Here is a 16384-nt window from a genome sequence, read left to right on the forward strand (position 1 = left end):
GCTCATATCAAGAGCTGCACTCCCAGATGACTAAAAAGGTAAGGTGAAAAGATCATGAAAATAAATCCTCTTCTCATAGTATAAAGCATTGTATGTATCTACCATGTATAACAAACACATTCAAACCTTATTAATGTAATATATATATTTACTTATACATGAAATAAAGAGCTCTGCACATAAAGCAAATCCACAAGGTCTCTAACCGGGACGGGAAACCTTCAGCTCACCAGGTAAAACTCTGCTGTCCAGGCATGATGGGAGTTGTAGTTGCAGCAGCCAGAGGGCCGAGGTTCCCCGTCCCTGCTCTATAAGCTCCAGGTTTGTTCTATAGACTGACATTTAGTCGGTGACTCTGTGCTCTGGATATGAACACTCTGCTGATGTGCATCACAGTCTATGGAGGAGACACAACCACCAAGACTAATGTGAGGGGCAAGAGAACCAGAGACGAGCCGCACGGCGGCTCAGTGGTTAGCACTGTAGCTACACGGTCGGCTCAGTGGTTAGCACTGTAGCCACACGGTCGGCTCAGTGGTTAGCACTGTAGCCACACGGTCGGCTCAGTGGTTAGCACTGTAGCTACACGGTCGGCTCAGTGGTTAGCACTGTAGCTACACGGTTGGCTCAGTGGTTAGCACTGTAGCTACACGGTCGGCTCAGTGGTTAGCACTGTAGCCACACGGTCGGCTCAGTGGTTTGCACTGTAGCTACACGGTCGGCTCAGTGGTTAGCACTGTAGCCACACGGTCGGCTCAGTGGTTAGCACTGTAGCTACACGGTCGGCTCAGTGGTTTGCACTGTAGCCACACGGTCGGCTCAGTGGTTTGCACTGTAGCTACATGGTCGGCTCAGTGGTTAGCACTGTAGCTACACGGTCGGCTCAGTGGTTAGCACTGTTCCCCTACAAGAGGAATTTAGATTGCGAGCCCTAATGGGGAGCGCTTTGACAGTGCAGTGCAGTAGACTAAGCCGCCACTTTATAAAGAAATTATTATTATTATTATTATAACTATACATATATGTCACATTTTAAGTACCAGAATTCTGTTAAAGGGTTATTCCCAATATCCACATCCCTTTAAGCTGCACTGCCAGTCTTCTACTTGTTCTCTGTTCTGGTGATTGTGGGGTGACGACGATCAGAGCCACATGGATCAGCTGGTTGTAGCCTGTGGATAGGGAATACATTGGGGAAATGGGACAAACTCTTAAGATTCTGAAAATATTCTTGCCTACATGAAATTCTGGTATCATAGTCCGATATTCTGTAATATAACTCACACCGATCCCCAAGTAGCGGCAGCAATAATACACTGTATAACCACCAGAGCATTTTACTATTAATAAATCCATCTCTTGTCCAGGACACATATACGTCTAATAGTCTACACCATTACAATAAGGCTTTATCACTGCACAACGTAACTACTGAGGGTCACTCATAAGGCTTTGGCTAAATGCTACTACTACACTGCAGACATCAGATCCTCATAGACTCCACATCAATCTGCACAAGAGAAGGCGCAGTATATACTAGTCTATGGACCCAGCTTATAATAGCAGCATGGCCGTCACACCGTAGTACCTCTATACTAATCATATTATACCTTCACCCTCTGTAATGCAGGCCTGCAATATATTTTAGATCATCGATGTCAAACTCAGGCAAAACTACAATTCCCATCATGCCTAGAGCCTTCTAGCTTTATCACTGGCTGTCCAGGTATGATGGGGATTGTAGTTTTGTAACAGCTGGAGGGCCGGGGTTTGACACCTGCAGATTATTATAATTGGTGATAATGCAGCAAGGTCCGCGGGAATACAGCAGGTGGATATATATATTTATACTTCAGGGAACACTACAGTAATAAAATACTGATATCCGTTACCATGAACACCCTGCTTTCTCTTATTTATTGTGTATGCAATAAAGGGGGCAAAAAAGCTAATTAGGGTGGGTTCACACTGTTTTTGCAAAAATGGATGAAAAAAAAAACAAAAACCGTAGTATGAACCCAGCCTTGTGTGTCACTGATTCATCTATTTCCCCCAGTGCAAACAAGGGGTCTGGGGTAAGATTGGTAACAGAGTGAAGGTAAAGGGAAAGCGGCGCACACAGCGTATCGGAAGGTGCAAAACGCTTTCTCTGTGGGATTTGTATCGGTCAGACAAAAGCCTTCATATATCCCTTTATATGTCACTGGAAGGCATACACCAAACCTTGTGCTGACGACCCCTGGAGCGCCTGCCCACAGCAGCCAATCAGATTCAAGCTTTCTTTTTTTAATCTTATGGGTTTCTGAAGGCAATGTCTCCATTTTTCCTCCACACAAAGTTTGATGAATCTCCCCCATAGAGGTGAAGGGCCCCACACCACGGATGCGTACAGCTCATAACCTCCATAGAACTATATGTCTGTGAGCACCAGGACTGTGGAGTCTGTATACTAATCTGTATTCTATATCATTTATTTGATGTGATTTTTTGACCATTTGTGACCATTTATAAAGGTCGGACGATAGTTCGGCTTACAGACTTCACAGCCCGATACAGGAGCTATTATAAGCAGCCACCATTGAGAAGGTTAGGAGCGCTCACAAGGAGAACTAAGTAGGACATGGCTGTCAGGGGGTTAAAGCTGGACTAGCGGTGATCAGCTCTAACATAAGCAGATAGAAAGGGCTAGAACAACCCCTATAACACAACAGGACTGCACAGAGACCGTACACAAGACATTTGGGAAAATCCGAGGTAAAGCACATATCAGTAACACTTGTCATTGACTAAACTTAAAGGGGTATTCCATTCAAACATGATATGTTGCTGCCCATGATGAGACTAAGAATTCCTTCTATACGTGTTATTATCTATTCTGTCTCCTTCCCCCAGTTCTCAGCTGCTGCTTTCTGCTGTAGACACAAAAATCTGTGTGTGAGCTTTTCTCTCTGTCTTCCCCTCCTCACCCCTTTGTTTATAAGTCACTGGCAGGCTTTATCTGCAGCATTGTAGCTTCTTTATAATGCTGGGAGGGTTATTCTGAGGTCAAATTGGTAATGAACTTAGTGTGATTAACCTCCCAGCATTACAAAGAAGCTACAATGTTGCAGATACAGCTTGCCAGAGACTTGTTTACATCAGCTGTCTAAGAAGCGAGGGGGGAAGAGAGAAAAGCTCACACACAGTTTTTTGTGTCTTCAGCAGAAAGCAGCAGCTGAGAACTGGGGGAAGGAGACTGAATAGATAATAAGTATAGAAGGAATTGTTAGTCTCACCATGGGCAGCAACATATCAGAAGTTATGTCTGGGTGGAATACCCCATTAAGCAACCGAAGCATTTTCTCTAAAGAAGTAGCATCTGCTAGTGGTCTGTAATTTAGCCAGACTATAAAAATACCTCATATTATAGGGAAGGATTGTTATATAGGACATCTCCTACTTATCAGGCTGCTGTAAATGCAAGTAACGCTTTCAGGCACATGTGCATTGGGAGCGGCCCCCCCCCCCCCCCCCAGAATCACACACACCCATCCACTATGTGCTGCTTCCTCCGCTGCTTTTCCCCGAGCTGCTGCTCTTCTGCATCCGGCTGGCACTAGACTGGCGCGGCACCCGCTGACCCGACCCTTCGCGGCTGCTCCTTTCAGCTGGGCCCTGACTTGTAGTTGTTGGAGGGTTTAATTTATTTCTTCCTGCAAAAGAAAAACAAAAAGGGGCATTAATAATAAAAGTCTCTGTAAATTTACTTATTCAGAATTGTTACTGTTCCTTTAAGGCAGAAAGAGAGTCGCCCGCCATCTCAGCTTCCATGGACAAAACAATCTGCTCCATGTGCAAGAAAACTCCCCAAGGCCTGGCGGGAGTCGGGATCAGCGTCCGGCAGCGATAACTACACACAGACGCCTTATGGGTTGTATCTTAGTTATTGAATAATGTGGAAATTCAGGAATTGTCAGAATAATTTCACAGACTTTATATCCCATATAAAAAGTGAAAGAAGGGCGCCAAGATATTCGATGTGGGGAAAAGCTAATCGCACGGTAACGTAAAGGAAAAACATTGTATTATCTACATCAGACTAGTGGCCAAGATCAGTTACTGCAGCTCCCATTGAAATGAATAGGAAGAGGGTTGGCATTTAGGAGAACTCTGGGCAGGACACTTTTTTTCTATATGCCCGGGGAGGGGGTGGGGGTAAAAACCATCTACTTACCTCCCCGGCTCCCGTGCTGACACACACATTTGGCTGCTCTGGTCCCCGGCTGCTTCCTGGTGGTGAGAAGGGACGTGAGGTGGCAGACTCGCTCAGCCATGTAGCAGACCTGTCACTTTTCACCACCAGGAAGTAAAGCAGCAGAATACGGGCGTCAGCGCGGGAGGCGGGGAGGTAAGTGCATTCTGGGTTTCTTCACCTGATCTCGGATACAATTCCTATTTCTAATTATTTCTCTATTTAGAGATCTGAAATCAGAAATGTAGGTTCTTATAATTTCTTATAACTGTGGCACATTCGGTTATGAGGATTCCATACATTATACTAGGAGATGTCTTCCTCGCTGTGGAGCTGCAGACTGGAGCACTGGAAGCATATGGGGAGGTGTACAGGAACATTAACAACTCAGTCACCTACAAGGACCGGCCACCCAGCAAGCACTGGCAGCACCGCTGCCCAAGGACCAAGCAGCACCGCTGCCCAAGCAGCGGCAGCACCGGCGCCCCGGGCCCAAGCAGCGCCAGCATCGGCCCCAAGCAGCGGCAGCCCCAGCCCCAAGCAGCGGCAGCAACACAGCATTACTGCTAAGAAAGCATATAGCAAATGAATGCAAGCAATAACCTGACAATGAATTACAGGAAGAAGCTGCTAAGAGTAAGTATATTGGATGGTGTGTACAGACATTACACTATGGACTTGATAGAGGTTTCTTCTACTGCACATAGCAGCATAACCCAGTTGCTTGCAGTAATCTGTATTTCCTATAGATATCAGCTGTATCCAGTGCTCAGTCTGAAAACCCTTGAGGTTAAATCCCCCCACATCCTGCAGCTAGGACGGTGGCCACCATTCTGGTCGGCATGGATATTCCCATATACATACACCACACAATAGGACCTCAGCGACTGATTATAATGCATTTAGAGGATGTCCAGTGTCCGTATACACGTCTGCATATATTCTAGCTTAGGCTAGGTTCACGCTGCGTTTTTGCTGTCAATTTAACATGAATGGTAAAAACAGATACAGCTTCATGTCATCCATCAGGATCCGTTTTCCATTGACTTTAAATGAATTAAAAAAAAAAAAATAATTTCTAGTGTACAAAAACTTGGTTGACCGCGTCTTTCTTAATGTTAGAACTGATGCAGAAAAACTGTGAAACTATCCTTACAGGGGGACGGCTTTAATTTATACTTATAAGAAGTTCCCCTTTAAGAACAAAGAGACAATAAAAACAATCCACTAATAGCTCCAGGATGCGTCTCTGAGCAGGAAGCGGCCATCTATAAAGCTCCTCACAGGTCTGTGACAACGGCCCGGGGCGTGAGGTATTCTGCACATTACAGGAGACTGATCGCTGATCACTGCCACAGTCTCACTACTTACATGGATGAGTTTCCTATATTAGTAATGGCCAAGAAGAGTTTCCATGGGACCGAGCCGATAGTTATCATCATTACACGTATGTTAGTATATGGTGGTGGTAGGGGGGTGGGCCTGTTAGGTACAGCAGACACTTTGGGGGACATTTATCATCATTGTGCCCCCTCTCCCTGGTGTACACCTGCCGTATGCCCTGCTTGTCTAATGGGTGGGCGGGGTTGGGGTGGGGGCTTGCGGCAACGCATTTGTCATGACTGAGCCGGGTGCAGGGCCTGCTGGCTGGGGCCTCATTTAAGACCAGTCGTAATACATGTCCCCAGGGAAAATGTGGGGCTGCCCGTAACACATCTCACACATTACACCAAGAGGCCGCTAACATCAGTGGACACCATGTAAGTGCCGCTAGTTTCCCCTTCAGGCTACAGTGACTGCTGAAGCCCCCAGCAGCAGGACCCCCTGGTAGTGAGCGTCTCTCCCTATAAACTACAATGGTCTATAGAGACCAATCAGAAGAAACCCTACAGGCTGTAACAGTAAGAGCAGCACACAGTGACCCTGCTGTACAGAACAGGGATTCCTATACAGGTCAGACATCAGGAAAATGTCACCCCCTCCCCCCCCCCCCCCCCCCCCCGCACACACACACATATACGCACACACACACATATACGCACACACACACATATACGCGCACACACACATATACGCACACACACACATATACGCACACACACACATATACGCACACACACACACATACACGCACACACACACACACACACGCACACACACACATACACATATATACGCACACACACACATATACGCACACACACACATATACGCACACACACACATATACGCACACACACACATATACGCACACACACACACATATACGCACACACACACATATACACACACACACATATACGCACACACACATATATACGCACACACACATATATACGCACACACACATATATACGCACACACACATATATACGCACACACACAAACACTGCGCTACTGAGAGGAATCCGGACTCATCTCTATAACTTTCCGCAGGTTGTGTGAGTCCGATCTGTAGAAAGCGTGATAAATAACTGAGCCCTCTTTACTACAAACTGTGATGCAGTCCGTTCACCCGACAAGAATTATGGGTAGAAATAGGAGCATTTGTTCAGTAAGATAATGGGGAGTAAACCCCGAGCACGGACGCTGCCATCACATGAATGTACATACCAAAACACGGGCAGCGGCTACTGTTTAAAGGGGTACTCCAACAAAAATATTTTTCTTTCAAATCAACTGGTTTCAGAAAGTTATAGAGATTTTGTAATTTGCTTCCATTTAACAATCTCCAGTCTTCCAGTACTTATCAGCTGCTGTATGTCCTGCAGGAAGTGGTGTATTCTCTCCAGTCTGACACAGTGCTCTCTGCTGCCACCTCTGTCCATGTCAGGAACTGTCCAGAGCAGCAGCAAATCCCCATAGAATACCTCTCCTGCTCTGGACAGTTCCTGACATGGAGATTGTTAAATAGAAAATTACAAATCTATAAAACTTTCTGAAACCAGTTGATTTAAAAAAAAAAAAAAAAAAAAAAAATTTGTCGGAGTATCCCTTTAAGCCCTACTTGCAGCTTTCAGCTCACACTAGGAACCATAAGATTGCAAATGCTGGCAAAGTGTTTCTTGTAAATTGAAGGAGTCAGCTTACTTAAAGGGATATTCCCATCTTAACTAACATAGCTTAACCTATAGGGCTAAATGTTTTTTTATTCATTTAGCAAACTTTCCTCCTCCACCTGATATGCCCAATCTTTCCCTTCCATTGTTGACCAGCACTCTACTCTAAAAGCAGTGGTCTGGCTGGTGTATAACTATATTAGTAGAGATGAGAATACCCCGTTAACACGAAGAAAGACATTTTAAGGAGATTTTCTGAAATTTTTTATCCACAACTCCTGCCAATCAGCTGTTTTCTGGAGCCAGTGTCAGACAGCTCTATACTGTGTCCTGCAGCTCCATACAGTGCGTAGAGATCATACTGCACTCCTGCAGCTCCATACAGTGTGTAGCAGCCATACTGCGTTCCTGCAGCTCCATACAGTGTGTAGCCGCCATACTGTGTCCTGCAGCTCCATACAGTGTGTAGAGATCATACTGCACTCCTGCAGCTCCATACAGCGTGTAGTCGCCATACTGCGCTCCTGCATCTCTATACAGTGTGTAGTGACCATACTGTGTCCTGCAGCTCCATACAGTGTGTAGAGATCATACTGCACTCCTGCAGCTCCATACAGCGTGTAGTCGCCATACTGCGCTCCTGCATCTCTATACAGTGTGTAGTGACCATACTGTGTCCTGCAGCTCCATACAGTGTGTAGAGATCATACTGCACTCCTGCAGCTCCATACAGTGTGTAGCAGCCATACTGCGTTCCTGCAGCTCCATACAGTGTGTAGTGACCATACTGTGTCCTGCAGCTCCATACAGTGTGTAGAGATCATACTGCACTCCTGCAGCTCCATACAGCGTGTAGTCGCCATACTGCGCTCCTGCATCTCTATACAGTGTGTAGTGACCATACTGTGTCCTGCAGCTCCATACAGTGTGTAGAGATCATACTGCACTCCTGCAGCTCCATACAGTGTGTAGCCGCCATACTGCACTCCTGCAGCTCCATACAGTGTGTAGCAGCCATACTGCGTTCCTGCAGCTCCATACAGTGTGTAGCGGCCATACTGCGTTCCTGCAGCTCCATACAGTGTGTAGCCGCCATACTGCGTTCCTGCAGCTCCATACAGTGTGTAGCAGCCATACTGCGTTCCTGCAGCTCCATACAGTGTGTAGTGGCCATACTGCGTTCCTGCAGCTCCATACAGTGTGTAGTGGCCATACTGCGTTCCTGCAGCTCCATACAGTGTGTAGTGGCCATACTGCGTTCCTGCAGCTCCATACAGTGTGTAGTGGCCATACTGCGTTCCTGCAGCTCCATACAGTGTGTAGTGGCCATACTGCGTTCCTGCAGCTCCATACAGTGTGTAGAGACCATACTGCGTTCCTGCAGCTCCATACAGTGTGTAGTGGCCATACTGCGTTCCTGCAGCTCCATACAGTGTGTAGAGACCATACTGTGTCCTGCAGCTCCATACAGTGTGTAGCCGCCATACTGCGTTCCTGCAGCTCCATTCAGTGTGTAGCCGCCATACTGCGTTCCTGCAGCTTCATACAGTGTGTAGCGGCCATACTGCGTTCCTGCAGCTCCATACAGTGTGTAGAGACCATACTGTGTCCTGCAGCTCCATACAGTGTGTAGCCGCCATACTGCGTTCCTGCAGCTCCATACAGTGTGTAGAGACCATACTGCGTTCCTGCAGCTCCATACAGTCTGTAGAGACCATACTGCGTTCCTGCAGCTCCATACAGTCTGTAGAGACCATACTGCGTTCCTGCAGCTCCATACAGTGTGTAGTGGCCATACTGCGCTCCTGCAGCTCCATACAGTGTGTAGAGGCCATACTGCGTTCCTGCAGCTCCATACAGTGTGTAGCCGCCATACTGCGTTCCTGCAGCTCCATACAGTGTGTAGCCGCCATACTGCGTTCCTGCAGCTCCATACAGTGTGTAGTGGCCATACTGCGTTCCTGCAGCTCCATACAGTGTGTAGCGGCCATACTGCGCTCCTGCAGCTCTATACAGTGTGTAGCCGCCATACTGCGTTCCTGCAGCTCCATACAGTGTGTAGTGGCCATACTGTGTCCTGCAGCTCCATACAGTGTGTAGAGACCATACTGCGTTCCTGCAGCTCCATACAGTGTGTAGTGGCCATACTGCGTTCCTGCAGCTCCATACAGTGTGTAGTGACCATACTGTGTCCTGCAGCTCCATACAGTGTGTAGAGATCATACTGCACTCCTGCAGCTCCATACAGTGTGTAGCAGCCATACTGCGTTCCTGCAGCTCCATACAGTGTGTAGTGGCCATACTGCGTTCCTGCAGCTCCATACAGTGTGTAGTGGCCATACTGCGTTCCTGCAGCTCCATACAGTGTGTAGAGACCATACTGTGTCCTGCAGCTCCATACAGTGTGTAGCCGCCATACTGCGTTCCTGCAGCTCCATTCAGTGTGTAGAGACCATACTGTGTCCTGCAGCTCCATACAGTGTGTAGCCGCCATACTGCGTTCCTGCAGCTCCATACAGTGTGTAGCGGCCATACTGCGTTCCTGCAGCTCCATACAGTGTGTAGTGGCCATACTGCGTTCCTGCAGCTCCATACAGTGTGTAGTGGCCATACTGCGTTCCTGCAGCTCCATACAGTGTGTAGTGGCCATACTGCGTTCCTGCAGCTCCATACAGTGTGTAGCGGCCATACTGTGTCCTGCAGCTCTATACAGTGTGTAGCCGCCATACTGTGTCCTGCAGCTCTATACAGTGTGTAGAGACCAGTGTCCTGCATCTCCATACAGTGTGTAGCGGCCATACTGTGTCCTGCAGCTCCATACAGTGTGTAGCGGCCATACTGTGTCCTGCAGCTTCATACAGTGTGTAGCCGCCATACTGTGTCCTGCAGCTCCATACAGTGTGTAGCGGCCATACTGTGTCCTGCATCTCCATACAGTGTGTAGCGGCCATACTGTGTCCTGCAGCTCCATACAGTGTGTAGCGGCCATACTGTGTCCTGCAGCTCTATACAGTGTGTAGAGGCCATACTGCGTTCCTGCAGCTCCATATAGTGTGTAGCGGCCATATTGCATTCCTGCAGCTTCATACAGTGTGTAGCGGCCATACTGCGTTTCTGCAGCTCTATACAGTGTGTAGTGGCCATACTGTGTCCTGCAGCTCCATATAGTGTGTAGCCGCCATACTGAATTCCTGCAGCTCCATATAGTGTGTAGCCGCCATACTGCGTTCCTGCAGCTCCATACAGTCTGTAGAGACCATACTGAATTCCTGCAGCTCCATATAGTGTGTAGCCGCCATACTGCGTTCCTGCAGCTCCATACAGTGTGTAGCGGCCATACTGCGCTCCTGCAGCTCCATACAGTGTGTAGTCGCCATACTGCGTTCCTGCAGCTCCATACAGTGTGTAGCGGCCATACTGCGTTCCTGCAGCTCCATACAGTGTGTAGCGGCCATACTGCGTTCCTGCAGCTCCATACAGTGTGTAGTCGCCATACTGTGTCCTGCAGCTCCATACAGTGTGTAGCCGCCATACTGCGCTCCTGCAGCTCCATACAGTGTGTAGTCGCCATACTGCGTTCCTGCAGCTCCATACAGTGTGTAGCGGCCATACTGCGTTCCTGCAGCTCCATACAGTGTGTAGCGGCCATACTGCGTTCCTGCAGCTCCATACAGTGTGTAGCGGCCATACTGCGCTCCTGCATCTCTATACAGTGTGTAGTGGCCATACTGAGTTCCTGCAGCTCCATACAGTGTGTAGCCGCCATACTGCGTTCCTGCAGCTCCATACAGTGTGTAGTGGCCATACTGTGTCCTGCAGCTCCATACAGTGTGTAGAGACCATACTGCGTTCCTGCAGCTCTATACAGTGTGTAGCTGCCATACTGCGTTCCTGCAGCTCCATACAGTGTGTAGTGGCCATACTGTGTCCTGCAGCTCCATACAGTGTGTAGAGACCATACTGCGTTCCTGCAGCTCCATACAGTGTGTAGTCGCCATACTGTGTCCTGCAGCTCCATACAGTGTGTAGCCGCCATACTGCGCTCCTGCAGCTCCGCTCTCACTGAAAGCGGGCTGAACTGCAGTAACCCAGCAAAGTGTAAGGAGTCATCTGCTTCTGGTTCAATTCATTGTGTATGTGGAGGACGCCATGGCTCTGGCACACAGCTAATGGGAAGGGGTGTTGGACCCCTGCACCAGATAGGGAGGGCTTATCCAGAGTACAGGCCCTCGAACAAAAACTCCTGGGAACCCCATTTACCTCCAGCACTAGGACAGAACTCGCTATACCTGGTTCCTGGTGTGAGAGCAGACTACCGGGGACCTTTATGAAAACCCATGTGCAGATTCTCACCATAATGGAGAAGTCTACTGAGGTAATCTTAGCGGCACCAGTTTGCATAAATGTTCCCCTGAGTCATCCACGTAGAATATACTAACAAAAGCAACCTGCGAACGGTGAGAACAGGCAGCAAGAAAGCTGGAAGGAACCAGGGGGACCTGGAGGAAGAGGTGAACAAGCATCGACTGAACTGTAGACCACAATCTTAGCGCCTTTAATTCTTGGAGCTCGAAGATAAGAAGAGGAAAAGGAGTGCGGAGCTGGGATGGTACCGTTCTTGGCTGTGGGAAATGGAAGCTCTAATACGGAGAGACAAACATCACAACATCAAGACGCATTTCAGAGACAGGATAAGAGCGAGGACGTCACCTCCGTCACATTCTAAGGAAACACATAAACACGAGGCACCAAACAAAAGAGATACGATTAGGCCAGGAACTCTAACTCTGCCAAATCAGAACAAAACTTGTACAGTTCTAGAAAGAGCAAAGACCCCTTGAACCCCAAAAATGTAAAACGCACAAAAAGATAGGAATATTCGGCTTGTGGGTGAAATGAATGGCTGTTCCAATAGGTTTTGTAATATAATTCAGATCAGGAGCAAGTGCAGCTGCTCCATGTGAGGTCAGAAGTTACTGATCACACTGAGATTCTCTGCGATCCCGAGATACAGCCGATGGGAGTGAGTGGGAGCGTCTCTCCAAGCCTTGCTTCATTAAAGTCTATGGAGCGCATGTCGCATGCTCTGCCGGCTGGGAAGTGGGGCGCATGTTCCCACCAGCTGTATCTCAGGATTACAGAGGGTCTCAGGATGGAGATCTGATGTGATCAGTAACTTTTGACATATCTGATGAATCAAAAGTCACTGAAAGTAACAATAATGCTTTAAAATCCCATCCACTTTACTGCTACTGAAGTACGCTGCAGTCCTCAGAGTATAGTATATATATAGTATATATTATAGTATATAGTATAAGATTTTAGGTGTAAAAAAATATATATATAAAATCATAAAGGAGGTCAAACTATTTTACCTCTCCAGTAAGGCACCAATCACCTCCCCCATCTACATCACAGCTAGTCTGCCATAACCAGCGCCTGTATTCTGCCAACAGCTTTGGCAAGGAAAGGGGAATATTCTCTCCAGTACCTATCAGCTGCTGTATGTGCTGCAGGAAGGGGTGTATTCTCTCCAGTCTGACACAGTGCTCTCTGCTGCCACCTCTGTCCATGTCAGGAACTGTCCAGAGCAGCAGCAAATCCCCATAGAAAACCTCTCCTGCTCTGGACAGTTCCTGACATGGACAGAGGTGGCAGCAGAGAGCACTGTGTCACTTCCTGCAAGACATACAGTAGCTGATAAGTACTGGAAATACTTGAGATTTTTGAATCAAAGTAAATTACAAATCTTGGGACACCAGTTGATTTCAAAGAAAACATTTTTTGGTGAACAAGCCCCTTAAGTTCCTTATAGCTGAGAAAGTTTGATGACATGGATTAGTGGATATTATATTAGGTCAGTCATCTCTCAGTCGGCCATGTTTCCTACCTCTTGCCTCTGGATGTGTGGCGAGTGCGGCTGCGGGGTTGGCCTCGGCAGTGACGGGATCTGTAAGCCTGTGGCCGGCACACATGGACTTCAGCATCTGGAAGACGGCCAGCGGAGCAACGTTCATCTTTAATAAATCCACAATTATTCTGTAAACACAAAGAAAGATCAGAAAACCGGAAACTGCAGCCGACATTGTGCAGAAAATAACAGAACATCAGACAATAGAGAACAGAGCGGGGCCATCACCTTAATGGCTGACCGGGTTTCCTCGTGTGGCACAGAGGGATCCAGGCAGGTGAGCACCACTCCAGCCGGAGCACAATTACTCGTGAGTGTAAATGGGAGACAGATGTATCCGCCAGTCTTACAGAAGGGACGTCCATTGCTGTTCACAACAACCAATCAGAGCTCAGCTTTCAGTGCTGATGAATATTCGTACACTGAGCATGCAGGTTGCTACGGGCAACACGACCATTCTCTCTGTAAGACTCAACACAACCAGCCATGGGCTTCCAATACTTACCTATCCTGGTGTCACTCCCAGTTCTTGCTGACAGCCTCCGGCCTCCTGCATATGCGACATCACATACCCGGCTGATAACTGGGACAACGTCCCCATCATGGGCTGAGTAGACAATCAATCAGCGGGGCCGTTACATACCCAAATGCCGCCGAAAATGACAGCTGTCAGCAAGACGAGGAAGCGGCACTACCGGGATGGGTAAGTATACTTTATTATGTTAACACACCTTCTGCCCTTTTTTTTTTTTTAATGTCTTACAGGACTTCCCTATAATAACCTGTTGGCGCCAGATTATTCATCCGAGAACGAAGGGGTCAGGCAGCCAAACTTCAGCTCACGTGACCCTTCTCTCCAGCATCATCCTATACTGTGGGCTTAGGATGCCGGAGGTAGTGAGGTCAAGTGACATTAGTGTAAGGTGTACGGTCACTATTACTTCCTCAGATACTAGATCTCAGAAGTGGGGTCCAAGATTATATAGGAACCGGGCACGAGGACTGGCACCACAGGGCCCCGAGAACACTCACTGGGCAGCCTCAGGCCCCGGGCACACTCACTGGGCAGCCTCAGGCCCCGGGCACACTCACTGGGCAGCCTCAGGCCCCGGGCACACTCACTGGGCAGCCTCAGGCCCCGGGCACACTCACTGGGCAGCCTCAGGCCCCGGGCACACTCACTGGGCAGCCTCAGGCCCCGGGCACACTCACTGGGCAGCCTCAGGCCCCGGGCACACTCACTGGGCAGCCTCAGGCCCCGGGCACACTCACTGGGCAGCCTCAGGCCCCGGGCACACTCACTGGGCAGCCTCAGGCCCCGGGCACACTCACTGGGCAGCCTCAGGCCCCGGGCACACTCACTGGGCAGCCTCAGGCCCCGGGCACACTCACTCGGCTGTAACCCTCAGGCCCCGGGCACACTCGCTCGGCTGTAACCCTTAGGCCCCGGGCACACTCGCTCGGCTGTAACCCTCCCCCCGGGCACACTCGCTCGGCTGTAACCCTCCCACCCCCGGGCACACTCGCTCGGCTGTAACCCTCCCCCCGGGCACACTCGCTCGGCTGTAACCCTCAGGCCCCGGGCACACTCGCTCGGCTGTAACCCTCCCACCCCCGGGCACACTCGCTCGGCTGTAACCCCCCCCCGGGCACACTCACTCGCTCGGCTGTAACCCCCCCCCCGGGCACACTCGCTCGGCTGTAACCCTCCCCCCGGGCACACTCGCTCGGCTGTAACCCTCCCCCCGGGCACACTCGCTCCGCCGGTCTCTTACTTGAACACCTCCTGGTCCAGGATGATGCCGGCCGCCTGCGCCAGCTCGTGCAGCTCAGCCTCCTCTGCCGTCAGCACCTTCTTCTTCTTAGTCACGTACTTCTGCACGGAGCCGGTCACCGTCATCACCGCGTCCTGGCCGGGAGCCGGCGGAGGGGCGGCCATTGCTCCTCACACGGGAGGACAACAGATGCCGGGGAGCCGGAGAGAGGACAGTCCCACAGCGGCCGTCACTCCCGCTTTCCCGCCCAAGGCCGCTGTCACACTACGCTTACAGGTTGCCTAGCAACACAGCGGAAACACAACTAGAAGCGGTGCCTATGCGTAAATCATCCGCCGGGAAACAAAGCCCAAGCACAAACGTTCCGGAGATATCTCCGCTATGGCTGCGGTCACATTAGTGCGATACCGATGCATTTTGGCTGGGCCACAGCTGATGACATAGCACATAACATGGGATACCTGTCTACATGGGTAATGGTTTTCTGCATATTTCTGCTGCCTTCTACTATATTACCTTACAGACCTTAAAGGGAATGTATTGCTTGGATTTGATTTTGCTGATTAGAACTGAATACTGAGACATGTTCTTTTTTTCCTCATTTGTTTTTATCGTCAGCTTATAATTATTTTATGTTTAGTAAATTATTATGGTGGCTGCCATCTTGGCTGAATTGTTTAACAGCATTTAGTGACATGCTTTATGGCAAGCCTCATGGACATAGACACAATCCACATCTCCAGACCCTGTCCTTTGTGTAGGACACATCAGTAAGCAGGCTCTATGACCTGTGAGAGTAGGGGAGGGGAGGCTGAGCTGTGAGCCTCATCTATTGTCTTGTCTACTAGTATCCCCTTTTACTGTAATGCTGTGAAGATCGCTTTCCAGCAGTCCCCTACTTATCATCACAGACACAACAGGAAATCTCCGCTTAGTTTTAAACCCAGTGATGAGAATGAAAACTGCAAGATATCAGGATTATTTTATAATAAAGGCATTTTAAAGGAAAATTAGAAAAAAACATCTCAAAAAAATCTTTAAAAAGTATCTTTAACATTAAAACATGGGGGGAGGTTTATCACACATGGTGTAAAGTGACGCTGGCTCAGTCGCCCCCAGCAACCAATCAGATTCCACCTCTCATTTTCTAAAGAGTCTGTGAGGGATGAAAGGTGGAATCTGATTGGTTGCCGGGGGCGACTGAGCCAGCGTCACTTTACATCATGTTGATAAATCTCCCCCATGATCTATATAATAGGTCATTTTCTGATAGCACAGAACATGGGCCGGCTGATGTCTATAACCTCGTACTCATACCCCTTTCTGTATGGATACGTCCGGGGTCATCGATCCAGACAGCAAAAAAAAATTTAAAAAAATTGTCCAAATTTCATATGACGTTTCAGTA

General features: G+C 48.8%; 1 protein-coding gene across 2 annotated transcripts; it reads right to left on the reverse strand.

Annotated features, from left to right (window-relative positions):
• Window positions 1-127: 127 nt before the first annotated feature.
• Window positions 128-15181, reverse strand: MZT2B (mitotic spindle organizing protein 2B). 2 transcript variants are annotated; one of them, XM_069960718.1, is made up of 4 exons: window positions 14977-15181; window positions 13181-13329; window positions 3528-3692; window positions 128-1172 (listed from the first exon to the last, which is right to left on the reverse strand). In XM_069960718.1, exons 1-3 carry the CDS (start codon window positions 15138-15140, stop codon window positions 3535-3537), a joined length of 471 nt encoding a protein of 156 aa, XP_069816819.1. In that variant the 5' UTR covers window positions 15141-15181; the 3' UTR covers window positions 128-1172; window positions 3528-3534. The 2 variants fall into 2 exon arrangements, with proteins under 2 accessions (XP_069816819.1, XP_069816818.1); XM_069960717.1 differs by having other exon boundaries at window positions 3528-3695.
• Between the last annotated feature and the right edge of the window lie 1203 nt (window positions 15182-16384).

This window comes from Dendropsophus ebraccatus, chromosome 3, assembly GCF_027789765.1.
Source record: "Dendropsophus ebraccatus isolate aDenEbr1 chromosome 3, aDenEbr1.pat, whole genome shotgun sequence".
In the NCBI taxonomy this organism is placed as follows: Eukaryota; Metazoa; Chordata; class Amphibia; order Anura; family Hylidae; genus Dendropsophus; species Dendropsophus ebraccatus.

Bases quoted from the DNA above. Each gene is read 5' to 3' on its own strand.
- MZT2B (XM_069960717.1), bottom strand. From the start codon at position 15,140: ATGGCCGCCCCTCCGCCGGCTCCCGGCCAGGACGCGGTGATGACGGTG. The intron at 13,330-14,976 runs GTAAGAGACCGG...TTGTGTTTACAG, and splicing joins CTGGACCAGGAGGTGTTCAA to AATAATTGTGGATTTATTAA. The intron at 3,696-13,180 runs GTAGGAAACATG...GTTTTTCTTTTG, and splicing joins CACACATCCAGAGGCAAGAG to CAGGAAGAAATAAATTAAAC.